The sequence below is a fragment of the Muscardinus avellanarius genome (genome assembly GCF_963383645.1).
Source record: "Muscardinus avellanarius genome assembly, chromosome: 1".
NCBI lineage: Eukaryota > Metazoa > Chordata > Mammalia > Rodentia > Gliridae > Muscardinus > Muscardinus avellanarius.
Genome location: NC_137786.1, coordinates 68,126,664 through 68,144,256, shown reverse-complemented (window position 1 = coordinate 68,144,256; position 17,593 = coordinate 68,126,664). Strand labels below are relative to the sequence as shown.

Genomic DNA, 17,593 nt, shown 5'->3' with positions numbered 1-17,593 from the left:
TTAAGAACTCAAGGAGATGAAAAGGAACCAGCAAAGAGAAATAAGGAGGAGCAGCCCATGAAACAGGAAGAAAACCAAACAGCTTGGTGTGCTGCAAGCCAAATAACAAAAAATGTTTAAGGAGAATGATCTGCTGTCTCAATGCTATTAGAAAGCTTTACTTTCAAACTCTTTTGGTACAACAATAATATTTATGAAAATTTGTTCTGTAGAAGGACTGTCTTATATAGTGCAGATGTAGCTGAATAGCTTTACATACAGACTTCTTGTTTATCGGAAGTCACCAAATGAACAGGGTAGTACTATTTTGTTTGTAAAGAAAATAAAACCATATATTGCAAACCAGTTATAATAGGAAACCAAGTCATAGGCCATTGTCTTTAACAAATGTTTTAATATCTGCACAGGAATTTGAAAGAGTCACTGCTTAACCAGTAGAAATTTCCTTGGTTTATCAAGATATCACAAGGACAAGAACCAAGTGCCATGATTATTTTTTTTTAAACCATAGTATATTTAAGTAAATGGAAATACCTATTTCCTACACCCTTGTCTGGAACAAGTGTACATGGAAGTACATAGAAGTATGAAAATAGAGAAAAGAAAGAAGAGAGGAATAATTTTGCATTAATGAAAACAAAGTTTTTTTAAATTATGTAATGAAAATGTGGCATGTATATACCATGGGATTTTACTCAGCCATAAAGAAAAACAAAATCATTTCATTTGCAAGAAAATGGATGTAACTAGAGAAGTGAGGTAAAGCCAGTCTCAGAGAACAAGAGTCTGTTTTCTCTCATATGGGGAAGCAAGAGAGAAAATAAGAAACAAAAGGCTCTTTAGATAATTGAAGAGTGACCAGTAGAACAATGGAAGTGGATTAGAGGTGGGAGCTGGGGAGAAGAGGAAGACCTGAAGAAAGAAACAGTTCAAATTGTGCCGTGCCCATGTGTGAAGATGTCCCTGCCTGTCTCACTGTCATGTGCAGGGAGGGGTGGGACCTGAAGGGAAACACAAAGACCTGTGTGCAGGTGTGACTTCAAACCTCATTGTGATGTATCATTACCATGCATCAAAAAGCATAAAAATTTATTTACAAGTTGTAGCTATTTTATTAAGTCAGCTTAGTATCTAGCCTGAATTATAACTCTCAGATAGTCACTTTCATGCCCAATCTGTTACTGTTATAAGAGTGGGCTGATCTGTCATCGTCACTTTAATCAAGTAGGAGGCAGCACAGGAACAAGATTGAGCTCATATAGGACTGTAGTTTGTCTCAAAAACATAAAAAGTATGTGTCTATGCATATTTCTGAACATAAATTGATTTAAGCAGATTGTTAAAATTTTTAAAGAATGTTTCTTGATAGCATACTAAATGAACAGACACCATAGGCCCCATTCACAATCCAGTAATCTGTTGCTGGTCACTATATCCAGTGACTATACAATAATGAAGGGTTGAAAATAGTCTCAATTTGTAAAGGCCCATTATATAAGTAACCAATTTTGATGTTTAGACTAAATCCATATGAAAAGAATGGACCTGCTTGTAATTCTGCACTGTGTAGGGTTAGTGTTGCCAAAGTAGCATCAAGGAAATGAGATCCATTATTACTTTACAGTTATTTTAATTAAGTGTTGAGGATGATAGAATATCTAAGATGTATAGGAGAGATAAACCACATACTTATGCTGATCAGCAGAATGTGCCAGTACAAGTATATAATTTTGTGAGCTAAATTCATTTAGTACCAGTTGGAATTAAAGTGTGTTAATCAAGAGTGTCTTATTCACTGGGGTGTCAGTAATGTCTGATGGAGATATTCATGAAAAGCAGAAAAGAAACTAAACAAATTAAGATGTATGAATTGTAAAGAAACTTTAACCAAATTCATTTGATGTATAATTTATGCATCATTACTATCCTACAGAAAACTCATGAAGCATCTCATGGAGTTATAAAAAATATGTAAACATTTTTATATAAAATGTGACTGAGATGAAATAAGAAAGTTACAATATGCTAATGATTTTTCAAAATAATATTTTAAAATATTTATTATTGGTAGCACATGGCAAGAAATTTAACTCATTGAAGTTTTTTAAAAAGGATTTACTTATATAGAAATCTCCATTGAGAAAATCACATAAAGATAATTAGCTAAAAGTAAATAATTTAAATAAGAAATAATATTTAAATTCTAGGGAATGCTTACAATTTTGGTTAAATCTTATAGTAAATATATTTTACTACTTTTCCAGGGCTATGAATAAATAATTATCTCCTATCATATTTATCACTTTAAAAAGTTATATTTTAGAGTCTAGTATAATTTTGTTGTAAAATTGTAACTTATTTTCTACATGTGTCTAAAACAGGACATTGAAAATATCAGAGGAAAGATTAATCTGAATCTAAAGCCATGTTTGCACCTGACCAACTGAGATAAATACTTCATTTTTGTGTAGTTAATAAGATTACTGAGAAAATCCCATAATTTTCCAGGCTGTATTTCACTTTATACCTAGCATTTTTAGATAAATGTCGAGGAAACCAAACTACTTTTTGGCGTGTAACCAACTTTTATCCATATATCCATCTTTATCTGAAGATGATTATATGCTAATGAGAACAGGATACTAAAGCAGACTAACATTTAGTATCCTTATGCAGATGCTCGACCTTTTCTTAGTGAAGAGAAAATATGTTACTCAAAGTATGTTACAGAGACCTGACTTCAGGATTACATAAACTTTTAAAATATGTTTCAATCTAACAAGATCAGGACCTCATATATAAACATGGTACTAGTTGAGATAACCAGCCAAGAGGTGAGCAACTATCTAGAATTCTTAGAAGTTCTAAAGACTGGCATATGCTTTAGAAAAAGATAAGTTACCACATTTTCTTGCCAAATTATACATAAGTTACCTAATATTCTTTTATACCAAAGGGTGGTTACTAGATACTGCTATTCTCTAAAACTGCCTAAAAATCATTACTTTAAAACTCGACTCTTACTCTTTAGAAATGGTTTAAATAGCCTGAAAGCAGAAAGGGTAAACAAAATACCTCATTACTTTTCTAAATTATAAACTCGCTTATATGTTTATATAGATATTATAACTTACTATCTTCTTGAGGTCTCCAACTCTGTTCTTTCATATTCTTAGATTCTCTGGAAGATATGATTACTCCTATTTAACTAAGTAGGGTTTTCCCCCCTTTAGACATATTTTAATAATCATTTTCTCAGTAGGCAGCTAGAGTAGCTATATCAGTAGTGTGGCTTATTCTTTATGATATCAATAGAAACCACCTATTTTGTAACAAGACAACTAAATTGGCCAGGTGCGATTTTAGAAGAGGACTAAGCTTTATTCCATTTTTGGCTGGTTTTGAGAGTCTTCCATCAGTATTATTCACCAGAATTATTCATCACTCAATTAAAAAGTTAGCTAATGAACCAATTGAATATTATTGAACCCTTGTTCTTTACATTTTTAGAATGTGCTAGTTGCTTCCTTCTCTTCCTCATGAACTTCATTATAAGTTATCACCTTATAACAAATATTTTTATTATAATGATGGTATTCTTCTAATAATACCACCATTCCCCCACCCATCTATTTCCTGTCAGCACTTATCTTGAAAACACAAATAAATGTACTAAACACCAAATATATTAAGCCTCTACCAAAAATGTTTACGAAAAGAAAGGTAGAGCTGGCTAAATTTATTTTATTTCAGTTATTTTATTTCTCTTGGACTAGTGAATCAAGAGCACATGCTAATTAGTGTTTTGCATGCAAATTAACTAGCTTACCTGAAATAACACTGTCTTTTCAATGTTTCCTGCTTTCAGTGGTAATAAGGGTTACAAATTCTACATAAAGTGAATTGTTGCACAGTTGCCTAGGAGCCTTAAAGGAAGTGCTGAGTCAGACAGTTTATTTATGATCAGTTGATCATAAGAATGAAATGTGCAGCATGACATTATTCTATGAAGTTATTCCTGTAGCAGGGAGTAATAGAGGTGGAAAAAACGAAACTATCAGTTTAGAATTTTTTCTTTAATTTTCTGTTACACAAAATAAGGAGATAAGACATCCTATTCTACAAGTGCCAAAAGACATTAAGATAAGATGTAAGTCATAATTTATTATATATGTAAAACATGGAGCTTGTAAAACTTTGAGCAATGTAGTGAAATAAGTCATTTGTTAAATGAATGGTCTTTTGGTTTTTTATTTTCTTAAACTTTGTAATTATGCCTGTCAGTCATTTAAAAAGATTTTCTTGGCTGGTTCCATAGTTTAGCAATTGTTAATTTGTGGCTATGAACATAGATATGCATGAATTATTTTAGTAGTTTGGTTTCCAAAATTTCCAAAGTATGGAACCAGTCAAGATGTCCATCAATAGATTACAAAACTATGGAATATGTACACAATGGAAGTTTACTCGACCATAAAGAACAAAATTATGTCATTTGTGGGGAAATAGATAGAACTGGAGAACATTATACTAAGTGAGGTTAGTCAATCACAAAACGTAAGAAATTGGATGCTCTCACTAATATGTGGAAGCTAGGGAGAAAAGGGGTCATAGGTAGAACTGTAGACAAGGAAGGAGAAACCATGGATGATCAAATAAGGCGACGAGAGATGGGAGACGGGAAGAGGAAAATTCTATTATATACATGACATACATTTATAAACATATGAAAGTCAATCAGTAAGCCAAATATGAGAAGGAGGAAGAGGAGAGGGAATGAGGTGGGAGTTACGGAAGGGCTTAATGAGTGATGTGTGCATGTATGCTTCTACAATCTTGTACCCTATTAAGATATATGACAACGCACCAATAAAAAAATTAAAATAATAAGAATAAAAATATTTTCTTAAACTTAGAAGAAAATTTCACATGAATAATTTAGTCTTCATAAAAGCCCAGAGTTACTTTAAATGAAATATGTCGCAATTTTATGTTTAGAATGGATCTCAGATTTCTATGTTTACTAAAGTGTAAACTGTCCTAAATGTTACCTTTATTCATTGTTATCATTGATAAGTGTTCATCATTGCACTCATAAAATAAAATATAGAACATAGCAAGTACTTAAGTAACTGGTATTATTAAAAATATTTTTATTTTTTATTTAATTTTTTTGTGGTACTGGGGATTGAACCCATGGGTGGTTTGAGCCACACTCCTATCCCTTTTTATTTTGAAACAGAGTCTCACTAAGTTGTTGAGGGTTTCCTAAATTGTTGACTGAAAAACCACTTTGATATATTTAAAATAAGGTACAAGTTGATTTATACTTTGCTATTATCAATTTTAGGGAGTCTAAGAAACCTTATAAGTGAATTACGTTAACATTAAGGTAATTACTTGCTCTAATATTATTTTGTGTTCTTTCTCTGAAGTGGGTTTCCCTTATATCAAAGCATATGCTATACTGCAGTGATTAAATTCTCTATAGTAGCTGGTATAAAGAAAGTGCTAATGAATTAGAGAGAAAGGACTCTAAAGAGATTCTTTGAAGAAAAGAGACATTTTTGTTTATTTTTTTCCTATGGTACTGGGGGCTGAACCCAAAGGCATTCTACCTCCCAAGCTACATCCTCAGCCCTATTTTTTATTCTTTTTATTTTGAATCAGGGTCTTACTGAGTTGCAAAAGGCCTCACTAAGTAACTGAGGCTGGCTGTTGTAAACCTGCGATCCTCCTGTCTCAGCCTCCCAAGTACTGGGATTAAAAGCATGTGCCACAATTCCTGGCTAGAAAGAGACATTTAAACTGGCACTAGGGGATTATAAAAGTTTATTTGGCAGAGAAAGGAAAATACAGAATAATCTTAAGGAATTGAGAATATTTTAGTGTTGATGAATCATGTTTATATATTTTTGTAAGCTATTAAAATGTTATAAATATTAAGAAAAGTCACATTTGAACAATGTGTCATTTAAGATGTACAGTTTTATCACATATGTCTTTTTAAAATGACATAAATGGTTCATATCACCTATAATTTTATTACTGTATAAAACAATTTCACTGGAAGGTTTAGGATCCTTCAGAGAAGAACTAGACTGAAAAATCTACCTTCAATTAGTATAGAGGAAAAGAACTGGTTGCTTCCAATTTTTGGGGAATTGAGATGAACTACTAAGTGCTTGTGAAAGATCAAATAGAAGAGGGGAACTGCTATTTTCCACTAGCAGAAATGGCAAGGAGTTAGAAAAGTTTCTCTTTTAGGAAAACAAGTTTAAAATTTCATGAATAATTCTTGATATAATAGAATATTATATTCTAAAGTTGAGTGACATTCATAAGTCAAAGAGATATTTTTTTCTCTAAAAAATCACGTGAAGGCATTGAGCTGGGCACTTTGTATTTTTGTTAGAGTATTTTTTCTTTTGTTTTTTATATTAAATATTTATTGAATTTCTGGTCTTTTTATTTCTTCCACTTTGTATTATTTTATTAATTCTCCATTGTCTTAATCAGTTGGGCTGCTATAATAAAAATGCATAGATTAGGTGGTGTTATTTTAGATGATTTTTTAAAAAACCTAAAAACCATGGGTTTTTTTCTTTTTTTTTTTTATTGGTGCATTGTAGTCGTACATCTTAATGGAATACAAGATGGTAGAGGCATACATGCACACATCACCTAACTAGCCCTTTACCAAACCCAACCTATTCCCTCCACTCTCCCTCCTAGATGGTTTAAACAACAGAAATTTATTCCTTGGAGTTCCGAAGGCCAGAAAGTTTGAGACCAAGGTGTTAGAAGATTCCATTCCTGGCACAGGCCATCTTTCTGGTTTGCAAATGGTCATATGTTCAGAGTGAAAGAGAAAAAAGAAATAATCTATGCCTTTAAAATAGGAGAACTAATCCCATTCATGTGGGTTCAGTGCTCCTCCTCCAGATGCCATCACCTTGGAAATTAGGGTTTCAATATATGAACTTTATTGGAAAACAGACATTCAATTCATAATGTAGGCAAATAACTAAAATATGTAGAAACAAGAATTTGTACCTATACATGCACTTTTCATATGTCAAAGTATTAACTATGCTACCCAAATTATATTATAAAGAACCTTAGCCCATAAATTTGCCTAATTTGGAAACTTTTTCCAAAAAGCATAACCGTGATTTTCAATCACTCATAGCACTAAATGTTCTATTAAGTAGGGATGATGTAATATGACTTCTGAGAGAAGGCACCAGATTTATTTCTTTGGATTCTTCATTGATACTTGTCATTTGGTGAGGGAACACTCTATTTGTTCCGAATTAATGGACTGATATAGAGAACAAATTTTTCCAGAAAATTATTTTTCCTATTAATTACTTGACTGGGGAAAACCCTAATCAGAGGACAGTGGTCTTTATCTCCTTTGTTCACTGGTGTATCAGCCACATAAAACATACGTAATAAAATGTATTAAATGAGTAAATTTCACCTTCTTTCTAATCAATAAGTGCTCTTTTATTTTCCAAATTTGATGCAACAAAGAGCTCTATTGTTTGTTGTATTTGTTGTAATATTTCTTCTTTACTAGATTTTTCTTTTCCCTGGGAAGCATGGTAATCATTTTCTCCAACTCCTTGATAAAGATGGCCTGTGCTTTAGGAACCTGTGCCTTTATCATCACCCCTTATCCCATTCACACATGCTTCAAGTTTTTATAGCCATCCACAATATTCTAATCTTTAGATTTAAGGTTAATATTGAAAGTAATTAATACAGGATTATGAGTTCTTTTTATTATAGGGGAATTTAGAAATGATCTAGCCCAACTTCCTTATTTTAAAGTTGCAGAAAACTAAAGGCCTAAATTAGCTGAAGGCTACTGTACTAATTAGTAATGGTACAAAATTTAGAATTCAGCTTTTTAATTTTCAGACAAATGTTTTCCCAATGTATCTTATAAATGGCTTTTTAAAGGGATTTTATCCCCTGACTACTTAAAATTAAACATAAACATAGCCCCGAATATAAAGAGTAGGACATACCTTCAGACCTAAAGACTCTTTGAAGAACTTGTCTTCTCAGGTTCTTTGGGAAGTACTAACATCTTTCAATAGATATAATTTTTGTTATTGGTAGGTAATCTCTGAGATAAGTATTTTAACATTAAATAACTTAAATTTGTTTTAATGTCTTGGATTATATTTGAAAGCAAATTGATTTCTTTTCTGTGTAGGGAAGTACTGGGGATTGAATCTAGGGGCATTCTACCTCTGACCTACATCCTCAAGCCCTGTTTTATTTTATGGTGCATTATAAATTTTACATTGTGTTAAGGTGTATAAAGTATCAGAGAGATGCATTTACATAGCTCTTGGTGCCCTCCCCACCAGGTCCCTTCCCCTTACCACACTTGTCTTTGATAGTGGAATTGGTAGTTTTATATATATTCACAGCATTATTTTTACTATTACATTCTTTAAGACTTCATCTCCCATCCATGACCCCCCTCAGTCACTCCCTTGGAATCTGCTTGTCTATCTGATGTTGCCCTTGTTTCCAGATACCTCTCTAGCTTCCACATATAAGAGAAAACATGCATTTACCTGTTTTATACGACTGGCTGTACTCATTTAGTAGTATGATATTCTTAAGTTCCATCCATTTTTCTTGCAAAAGGCAAGATTTTTTTCTTCTTTATAGATGAATAAAATCTCATTGTGTATATATGCCAAAGTTTTGTGGTCCATTTTTCTGTTGATAGATACTTAGTCTGGCTCCATAATTTGGTGATTGTAAATTGTGCTGCCTCTCACTCTGCACAAAAGTCAACTTAAGATGGTTTAAAGACATAGAAATTAGACCAGAAATTAAAGACATAGAAATTAGACCATAGACCTCTTCTATGCTAGAAGAGGAGACAGAACCAACCTTATAACATATTGGTACAAATAGAAACTTCCTTAATAAGACCTCAAAAGATCAAGAAAGGAGAACCAATGAATGAGATAGCATTAAACTAAAAAGCTTGTGCTTAGCAAAGGAGACCATCAAGAATCTACAGAGAACTGGGCGTGGTGGCACACACTTGTAATCCCCGCGCTTGGGAGGTAGAGACAGGAGGATTACACAGGTTTGAAGCCAGCCTTGCTGACTTAAAAGACCCTGTTTCCAAATAAAAATATAAAAATAGGTCTGGGAGTGTAGCCTGTAGGTAGAAGGGTTTCCAGGAACCTCAGTACCACCAAAAAAAAAAAAAAAAAAAAAAAAAAATCTACAGAGAAAGCCCATAGAACAGCAGAATGTCTTCACCACTTATCCAATCAGTCAAAGGTCTAATATCCAGAATATACAAAGAACTTAACACTAAAAAAAAATCAACAAATAATCCATTTAAAAAGTGGTCAAGAGACCTGAACAGTCTTTTCAAAAGAAGTATAAATGAGAAGTATAAATGGCTAACAAATAGATGAAAAAAATGCTCAACATCTTCAGCAATCAGAGAAATGCAAATGAAAACTGCACTGAGATTCCACCTAACTCTAGTAAGAATGGCAATCACCAAAAACACAAATAATAAAATGCAGGTGAGATTGTTGGAAAATAGGAACCCTATTACATCGTTGATAGGATTGCAAACTAGTGTAGCTGCTATGGAGATCAGTGTAGAGGTTTCTCAGAAGACTGAGAATGGACCCAGCAACAGGGTTCTTGGGCATCTTCCAAAAGGAAATGAAATCAAAATATTATTATTTACTTGAAATGGCCTAAGTTGCAGGAGGCCTTGTTATAATTTTCTGAGGCTGGCCTTGAATCTGTGATTCTCCTGTCTCAGCTGCCTAAGTATGGGGATTACAGGCTTAAGTCACATGAATGGCTGAAAGTCTAATACTAAAGTCTAGCTATTATCACAAAATATTCTCAGATGATCCTATACAAATTATATTGGGTTCTAATCAAGAAATGGGCAGATGAGCTGAATAGACACTTCACAAAAGAAGAGATACAAAGGGCCAATAGATAAATGAAAAGATGTTCTACATCATTGGCCATCAGGGAGATGCAAATCAAAACTACACTGAGATTCCATCTAACCCCAGTCAGAGTGGCAAGCATAAAGAAATCAAGTAACAACAAATGCTGGCGAGGATGTGGGGAAAGAGGAACTCTTTTACACTATTGGTGGGAGTGCAAACTAGTTCAGCCACTACGGAGATCTGTGTGGAGATTCCTAAGAAAGGTGGGAATAGATCCACCATATGATCCAGCTCTACCATTCCTGGGTATTTTTCCAAAGGGGTTGAATACAGAGAGCTACAGCAACTTATGCATACCTATGTTCATAGCAGCATAATTCGTAATAGCCAAAATATGGAACCAACCCAGGTCTCCATCAACTGATGAATGGATTGCAAAACTTTGGGAAATACACATGATGGAATTCTATTCAGCCATAAAGAAGAACAAAATCATATCATTTGCAAGAAGATGGAAAGTCCTGGAGACCATTATGTTAAGTGAGATCAGCCAAGCACAGAAGGAGAAGATACATATATTTCTTTTAATATGCCCAAACTAGGGAACATAGAGGATACCAGTGGGACTCCAGATAATGGAGGGGAAACACCAGCAAACTTTGAATGGAAGGATAGGAGAGGAGGAAGGCTGAATGAACTTGTTTAATGAGGGTATACATCCGAATATGAATGTGGCGTAGTTACCCTGGAAAATCATTGGTGGGAGGGGTGAAGGGAAAATGGGGGTGGGGGGGAGAGGGCACCAAGTATAGTTTAAATGTAAACCAAATATGTTCAATAAAAAAATTTGTAAAAAACAACAACAACAACAAATTATATTGGGTTCTGTTTGTGTGTCTACACAAACTAATTCATTAGGTATTTGAAGACTCAATTATATAGATAATTAAGTTCTAAATCTATCTGAATATTAAGAACTTACAATAGCACTAAACTTATGTCAAAATACTTTAATAAAAATAATCTTCATATTTTAAATAAAAGTAGATTTTATCTAAATTAGCTTGGTTTTGTCATTTATTCTTTAATTGTATAGACACATATTAATTAGAACCTATAAGTGACTTTCAATTTTATTTTCTTTGCCAAAAATTTGAACTTCGTGGAAGATGTATGAAAGAAAATGACTAAAAAGAGTTAGAATTTGCCTGTCTCCCAATTTTATTTTATAGGAACCTGCATGTTCCTAGCTACCATATGCATTGACTTTCCCTCATAGCAATTTCTTGATAGGGTCTCACAGTCAGGAAGGAAAGTACAGACAATCCTTTTAAAATATATTCATTTACAATGCCATCCCTTAGAGAATGTAATTCTTTTTTCACATTCATATAAGCAGGCAAATCTCAAATCCTCCATTTCAAATATGTCAATATTTATCTTAACTTTTGGCATTTAGTCATATTTTTTACATAATTCCTACCATTTATTCATTTTCAAAATGACTTGTGGCTAGGAAACATTAATAGTCTTTATTTCTCCATATTTCAGTAAATTGGTGTAATACTTTGAATTAGTAAATAGATTATAAAAACATGTAAATGAAATTTAACAACTACAAAACCAGGAGCACAATATCTAATTATTAAATTTTGAAAGTAATACCATTTTGAAAAGAATAAATTTTGAAAATGAAAGTTCATTTAAACAGTTTAATTATTAAAATCAGGAGATTTAGAAAGGAAAGAAAATAACAGAGGGAATGTTACTATCTTCTAGCTGCCAGTATTCAGTTTACTTAAGAATCCAGTGTAGAATTTCAGAAACGAGAAAAAGAAAGACGACTTTAATCAAATATGTAAAAACGAAATGGTTTTAATATCAACTTTGTTAAAATTAGAAAATCTACTTGAGTTTTTATCAGCTGGAGAATGACTATACTACCAGACTAATCCACTATTTCTATCCATATAAAATGAGTTTCTGCAAGTACATTAACATATAAGAAAATGAGCAAAAAGTCACATTGCTTGCTTATAAAAAAGTTCCTCTTGTTTTCTCAGACCCTCCAGAAGATACTAGTGGGGAAAAAAATTAAAATCTGTATGGCAGAAATTTCTTAAGTTTTATTTTCCTAAGAGTACTTTTAAAATAGCCCTGGACAGTGTGTAGTCCCGAACATGAACTGCAATCCTAATTTCTAAAAATGTTTGTAGAAGATATATCAGAAATGTAGAATTTGATTTGCCCTATTCTTTATCTACTTGCTACCTGTTAAATTGAGTCTCAATTTAATATTAGAACATTCCTCTTATTTTGTTTGATATTATTCAAACTTTAAGCTTATGACATTCTTCTATTGTATCTAAAAAATCTTAAATTTAAGTAATTGTGTACTGAAAAATAATTAGGCAAAATTGTAGTTTTTGTATTTGTAAAAAATAACAAAAATGAAATTTTGAATAATTTAACAAAGTAAAAAAAGTGTGGTACCTAAAATATTGTGACTTAAAATATTCTTCTTTCTTTCAACATTGTAAAATCACTAAAATAATACTTATAGGACATATTTTTTGTTTCTGGACTGAAAGATTTAATTAATCTTAGGTTAGCCTCTAAATCATCTAACAATACATATATTAACTTGATTTTTAATGTAAGGCCTTTTTCTTTTGGTTAAATGTATATACTTCATAATATATATAATCAAAATGTACAAATAATTTTTACCTTTAAAATTTATAGTCAATCTTGAATTATAACAAATCTATAATAAGCAAAAAGCCAAGGCTTTTTTATTTTTATTACAAATGACCTTTAGAAAAGAAAATTTTTCCATTATTAAATAGAGCTACAAAGAAAAGATGAAATTTGACAACTTTAGATTTGTCAAAGGAAATAGACAATCAAACCTGATAATTCAGCAATGAGTATATATTCAGAACCTAATTTGCATAATAAAATACCCAATAAGCCTTCTCCTGAAGTCTTTATTAGAATTCAGTTGCCTATTTTTTATCTTAGTTTTGCCAACTAGCTATCATCTTAATAATTTGTATTTCTAAAAAATTACTGTACTTTAGTATCTTTTTTATATTTTATGTTCTATATCTTATTTAGAAAAATTTCCAGATAATCCTACAAAATAAAAATAGAATTATGATTTTTTAGAAGTCTTTATTGTACTGAATTCAGCCACATAGGAAAGTAAATGGATTTATGTTTTGTATAATTCAAAAAAATTTTAAAGTTGTTTATTTTCAGATCTGCATTTTACATTGTGATTTTTGTTCTGTTTATTTATTTGTTTTACTTCAATAGCCTTTTATGTCACCTCGGTACCCTGGAGGTCCAAGGCCCCCACTGAGGATACCTAACCAGGTAAGATTTATGTGCTATTTAAGTTTTTATTTAAAAAGCAATAGATATATTGAAAGTGTTACAGATATTTTATCACATAAAAATATAAAATTAGCTTTTCTCTACCCTATTAATGCTACTTCCAGAACTATATAATCTTCTTCAAGGTTTGGCTAACCATACCCCATGGGCTAGTTATTTTTTAAATGCTATCACAAAGATACATTTATATATTGTCTCTGGCTACTTTTACACTATAATATAGACTGAATGGTCATGACAGAGACTATATGTAGCCTGTAACCCTGAAATAGATATTGTTTGGACTTATACAGCAAAAAGACCCTTAGAGTCTACCCTGTACTTTGAGTGGCATTGTAAAGATTTACATAATTTTGGTAAATGCTAATTGGCTTCTCAATTAAAAGATGACAGTGAAATTTTCATTGACACAGTTTGGTTTACTTTTCTATAATATAGCTTCAACCTCATAGCTCTAATACTCAAATAAATTTTATCTAATTATAATGGCATATCAGGCAACTAATTAGCTGCTTCTAAAAAGTTTAGATCTATTAATAAGTAAATATTTAAAAATAATCTTTCATTTTTAATCTCAAGAGCTCTGAAGTTTTATTCTCAAATAGTTTTTTTTATCAACATAATATTTATTTGCTAAAGAAAAAAAGCACTATTTTTTACTCGCAAAGAAGTGCAAGTTCAGCTTTAAGATACAGGTGATGTACATGCATGCATATAAGAAGAAGCTAAATGTTTAGTGTAGGATGTGTATGTTAAAACAATTGTCACTTTCTCTCATGTTATTTGCACACTCATATCCCAAATATAAAGCAGACCCAGTCATCACAATAAGCTCTGTTTCATTCTTATTTTCTTTGCATATCCACTTTCTTCACCACCAAAAGTGAAACAAGAAAGTTCCTAGTTCCTAGTTCACTTAATAGCAACAGAATTCTGCTTCTTCTGTCCAAACTATTGAAATTATGCTTTTTTGAAGTTCCCAATTTGCTGATGTTCTCTGCTTCTAGTGCACAGCAGGGAATGCCAGTACCCAGATTCACCCTCAGGGGAGAAGTTTAAACAGGAAACAGTGCTGGGTCATCCCACAATTTCAATGCTTGGCAGTCCCCACATTATCTCTTACAAACTGAATCTGCATTCCGTATATTGGGCCAGGGGAATGTGCCATGAAATAGGAAAGAGAAATGTATAGATACCAAGTGTTTCAACATACGGGAATTTTGTTTTCTAAGTGTGAGTAAACCTCTATGTATTTGGCAGTCAGATCTACTTGTATGGGTGCCTAAGTCTTTTAAATCCCCCCCCCCCTCTCTTCCTCTCCTCTCCTCTCCTTTTCTTTTCTTTTCTTTTTTTTTTTTCAATACCAGGGATGAAATCAGAGACATTCTACCTCTGACCTACACCCTCAGCCCTATTTTTTTTATTCTCTGTTTTGAAACAGGGTCTCACTGAGTTGCAGAGAGCCTCACTAAGTAGCTGAGGCTGTCCACGAACCCAGATCCTACTATTTCAGCCTCCTAAATGTTGGGATTACAAGAGTGCGCAACCACGCCTGGCTCTAAATTTCTTTTTAAAAGATATAAAATTACATCTTTTATTGATGTTTTCATGATATTTCAAACACACCATCCATGGCTTTGTATATTTTATAGATCTAGGAGATTTCTGAAAATCTGAATTAGGGAAACATGAAATTCTTGTGTATTATCAGAATATTTTGACTATATATTCTGTAATAATAATTAAAATGTGATGAATTATTAGAATTGTATTTATTAGACATTCTTCAGATGTCTGCCATTATATAAGATACTGTTCTAGGTTTATCTATAGAGTATCAAAATGGGAGATACACTTTTAGGAAGAGGTTGGTATTGGGGATGGGATGAGAAATTTTAAAACCAGATTGTTTGAAATTTTTGAAGAACAAAGATGTATCTTTGGAATTTTTAAAGAAACTGTTTTAAAAGTTGAAGATAATAGTTGTCATGTAAGCTCTCCCCAAATCTACTTAAATGTATTTTAAAATAATTGTGCTCTTCTAAGAGTCTCTTTTTAATCTATCCCAACACACACACACATACACACATACACACACATGCATGAACACATCCACACACACTCAGCTAAACTTTATTAATTCAAATATCTGTTATCCAAACTTATAATAATTTATATTTATACTGTTTTAAAATAATCATATTAGTAGTTTAATAATTTTAAGAAATTTTAACCTATTCACTAGCATGAACTCTCAAGCACAAACATGATTTATCATATAGTCATAAAGTAGAATTGGTATAACTATTTTTGTTAACTAATTAGAATTATTTATATAAAAATAAGCACATTAAAATATTTTGGGGTACATGAAACAAGGGACTGAACCCAGGGAAGTTCAACTATTGAGGTACATCCTCAGCCCTTTCTATTTTTTATTTTGAAACAGGTTCTTGCTAAAGTAACCCCACACACACTGCTGGCTTCTAACCTTCTGTCTCAACCTCTCAAGTACTGGGATTACAAACATGCACCACCACACCCAGATAAAATATTTTAAATGTAAATTTTATCTAATAATCTAATGAAATTTTGCCTTAGTAATAGATTGTATCTAAAAAAAAAGAGAAGGGAAAACATTAACCTTTTTAGTGGTATTGACTAGTCACTACATTCACAATGCATAATTACAAATTATTTGGCTACAGATTGTAATTTAAGTTTTTCTAAAATGTTTTTGTGGCTTCATACTAAATTCATAATGGTTTATACTGTTTCTATGTTATAAATACTGGGTATTTTGAATATGGTATGATATTATGATGAAAAATATAGAAATTGGTCATAGTATCTAAAACAATGAAAAAGTCAATTGCAAAAATATGGAATATAACAGAATAAACATATTTATAAATATAGAAATAAAATATATTTAACTATACAATTTTGCACTAGTCTTGGTTCAACTCTCAGAAGGGAACCTTGTTGAAACACTCATAACTTGGAAAACAGGGCTAACATTCTCATGGAAAAAGTCTAATCTGAAAATGCACAGTATTTCCTTAGCACTCTGTTGAAGAATCAAGACAGCCAGAAATACAATGGCTGTTAATGAATGATTCCAAGAAAAACTTGATGTGATGATCCTGTGGAATTTTTAAATGTTATATTCTTTTTCTCACCATTCCTGAAACAATACCAACATACAAATGAATTGAGATAACACAAGTCAAAGTTAGTGTCTATTTTATATGCTAAAGTTGAATTTAGTATCCTAAAAGTATGCTATACCTGACCATTTTACTTAGACCCCAAATATATCTGTCAAATAATAGATGAGTAGCTAAATAAATTACAATATATTTAATTAAATAATATGCAGATATTAAAAAGCACACTCTAGAATCAAACTCAATGATATGCTAAAATGTTTATGATATTTCCAAATGTAAAAAGGAAAGCACAAAAACATATGTGTGTGTATTACCTCTGCTACATGAATGTACAGTCTCAGAATTTATCCCATTCATCCATCTGCTCACACATTTCCTCACATTTGTCAAAAACAAAACAACAAAAAAAGCAAAAAAATAAAAAATAAAAAACAACCCTGTAATGCCATATATGGGTGGCAGGGTGATGAGGGATTTTGCTTGTTTTAAGTTTCAGTAATATTAAAATTTGCATTGAACTGGTATTACATTTGTGATTAGAAAATGATATTATAATTATATACATAGATAAATGAAAATATCAATATTTTATTACCTGGTAATTCAATATATAGGATTATCTTTTACTAACAGCTAATATATAGCTCCTGTATGGTAAGGAGAAAATATAATGGATGCTAAGGATACACAAATCTTAAAAAGACTCTGTGACTTTTGAGAAAGGGAAAATATCATCAGCTATTTGAGCAGAGAAAAAGTTGTTTAGAGATTTACTAATATACTGAAAATAAATTTACTATTTATTCATGTAATCAATACCTATGTTCAAACAGACTCTATACTTACTCTTCATAATGTGTTCTCTTATTCAAGATAAATTCTACTTAGCATATCTTTTACTAATAACTTTCTTTATAAAAGTTTTTGTATGTAGAGTTTGACTTTTATTTAGTAATATCAATGTAAACACAAGAAATAGTGCAACTTCATGATGAGAAATATTTTCTACTGAATAAGGAATAGTTTTATAGTTGCTATAGAGAAACT

The 17,593-nt window shown here is 31.6% G+C and overlaps 1 protein-coding gene across 23 annotated transcripts in view; it reads left to right on the top strand.

Annotated features, from left to right (window-relative positions):
* The window catches only part of SSBP2 (single stranded DNA binding protein 2), a gene marked incomplete at both ends in the record, with an annotated part of 297,446 nt that overhangs the window by 226,140 nt on the left and 53,713 nt on the right, over positions 1 to 17,593 (top strand). For 17 of the 23 annotated variants that reach the window (XM_080717342.1, XM_080717335.1, XM_080717330.1 and 14 more), the window contains one exon: positions 13,293 to 13,352. The exons of the other annotated variants lie outside the window; for them this stretch is intronic. In XM_080717342.1, coding sequence (XP_080573468.1) covers positions 13,293 to 13,352 — 60 coding nt within the window. The remainder of the gene's footprint in view (positions 1 to 13,292; positions 13,353 to 17,593) is intronic. 23 annotated transcript variants of the gene reach the window in all.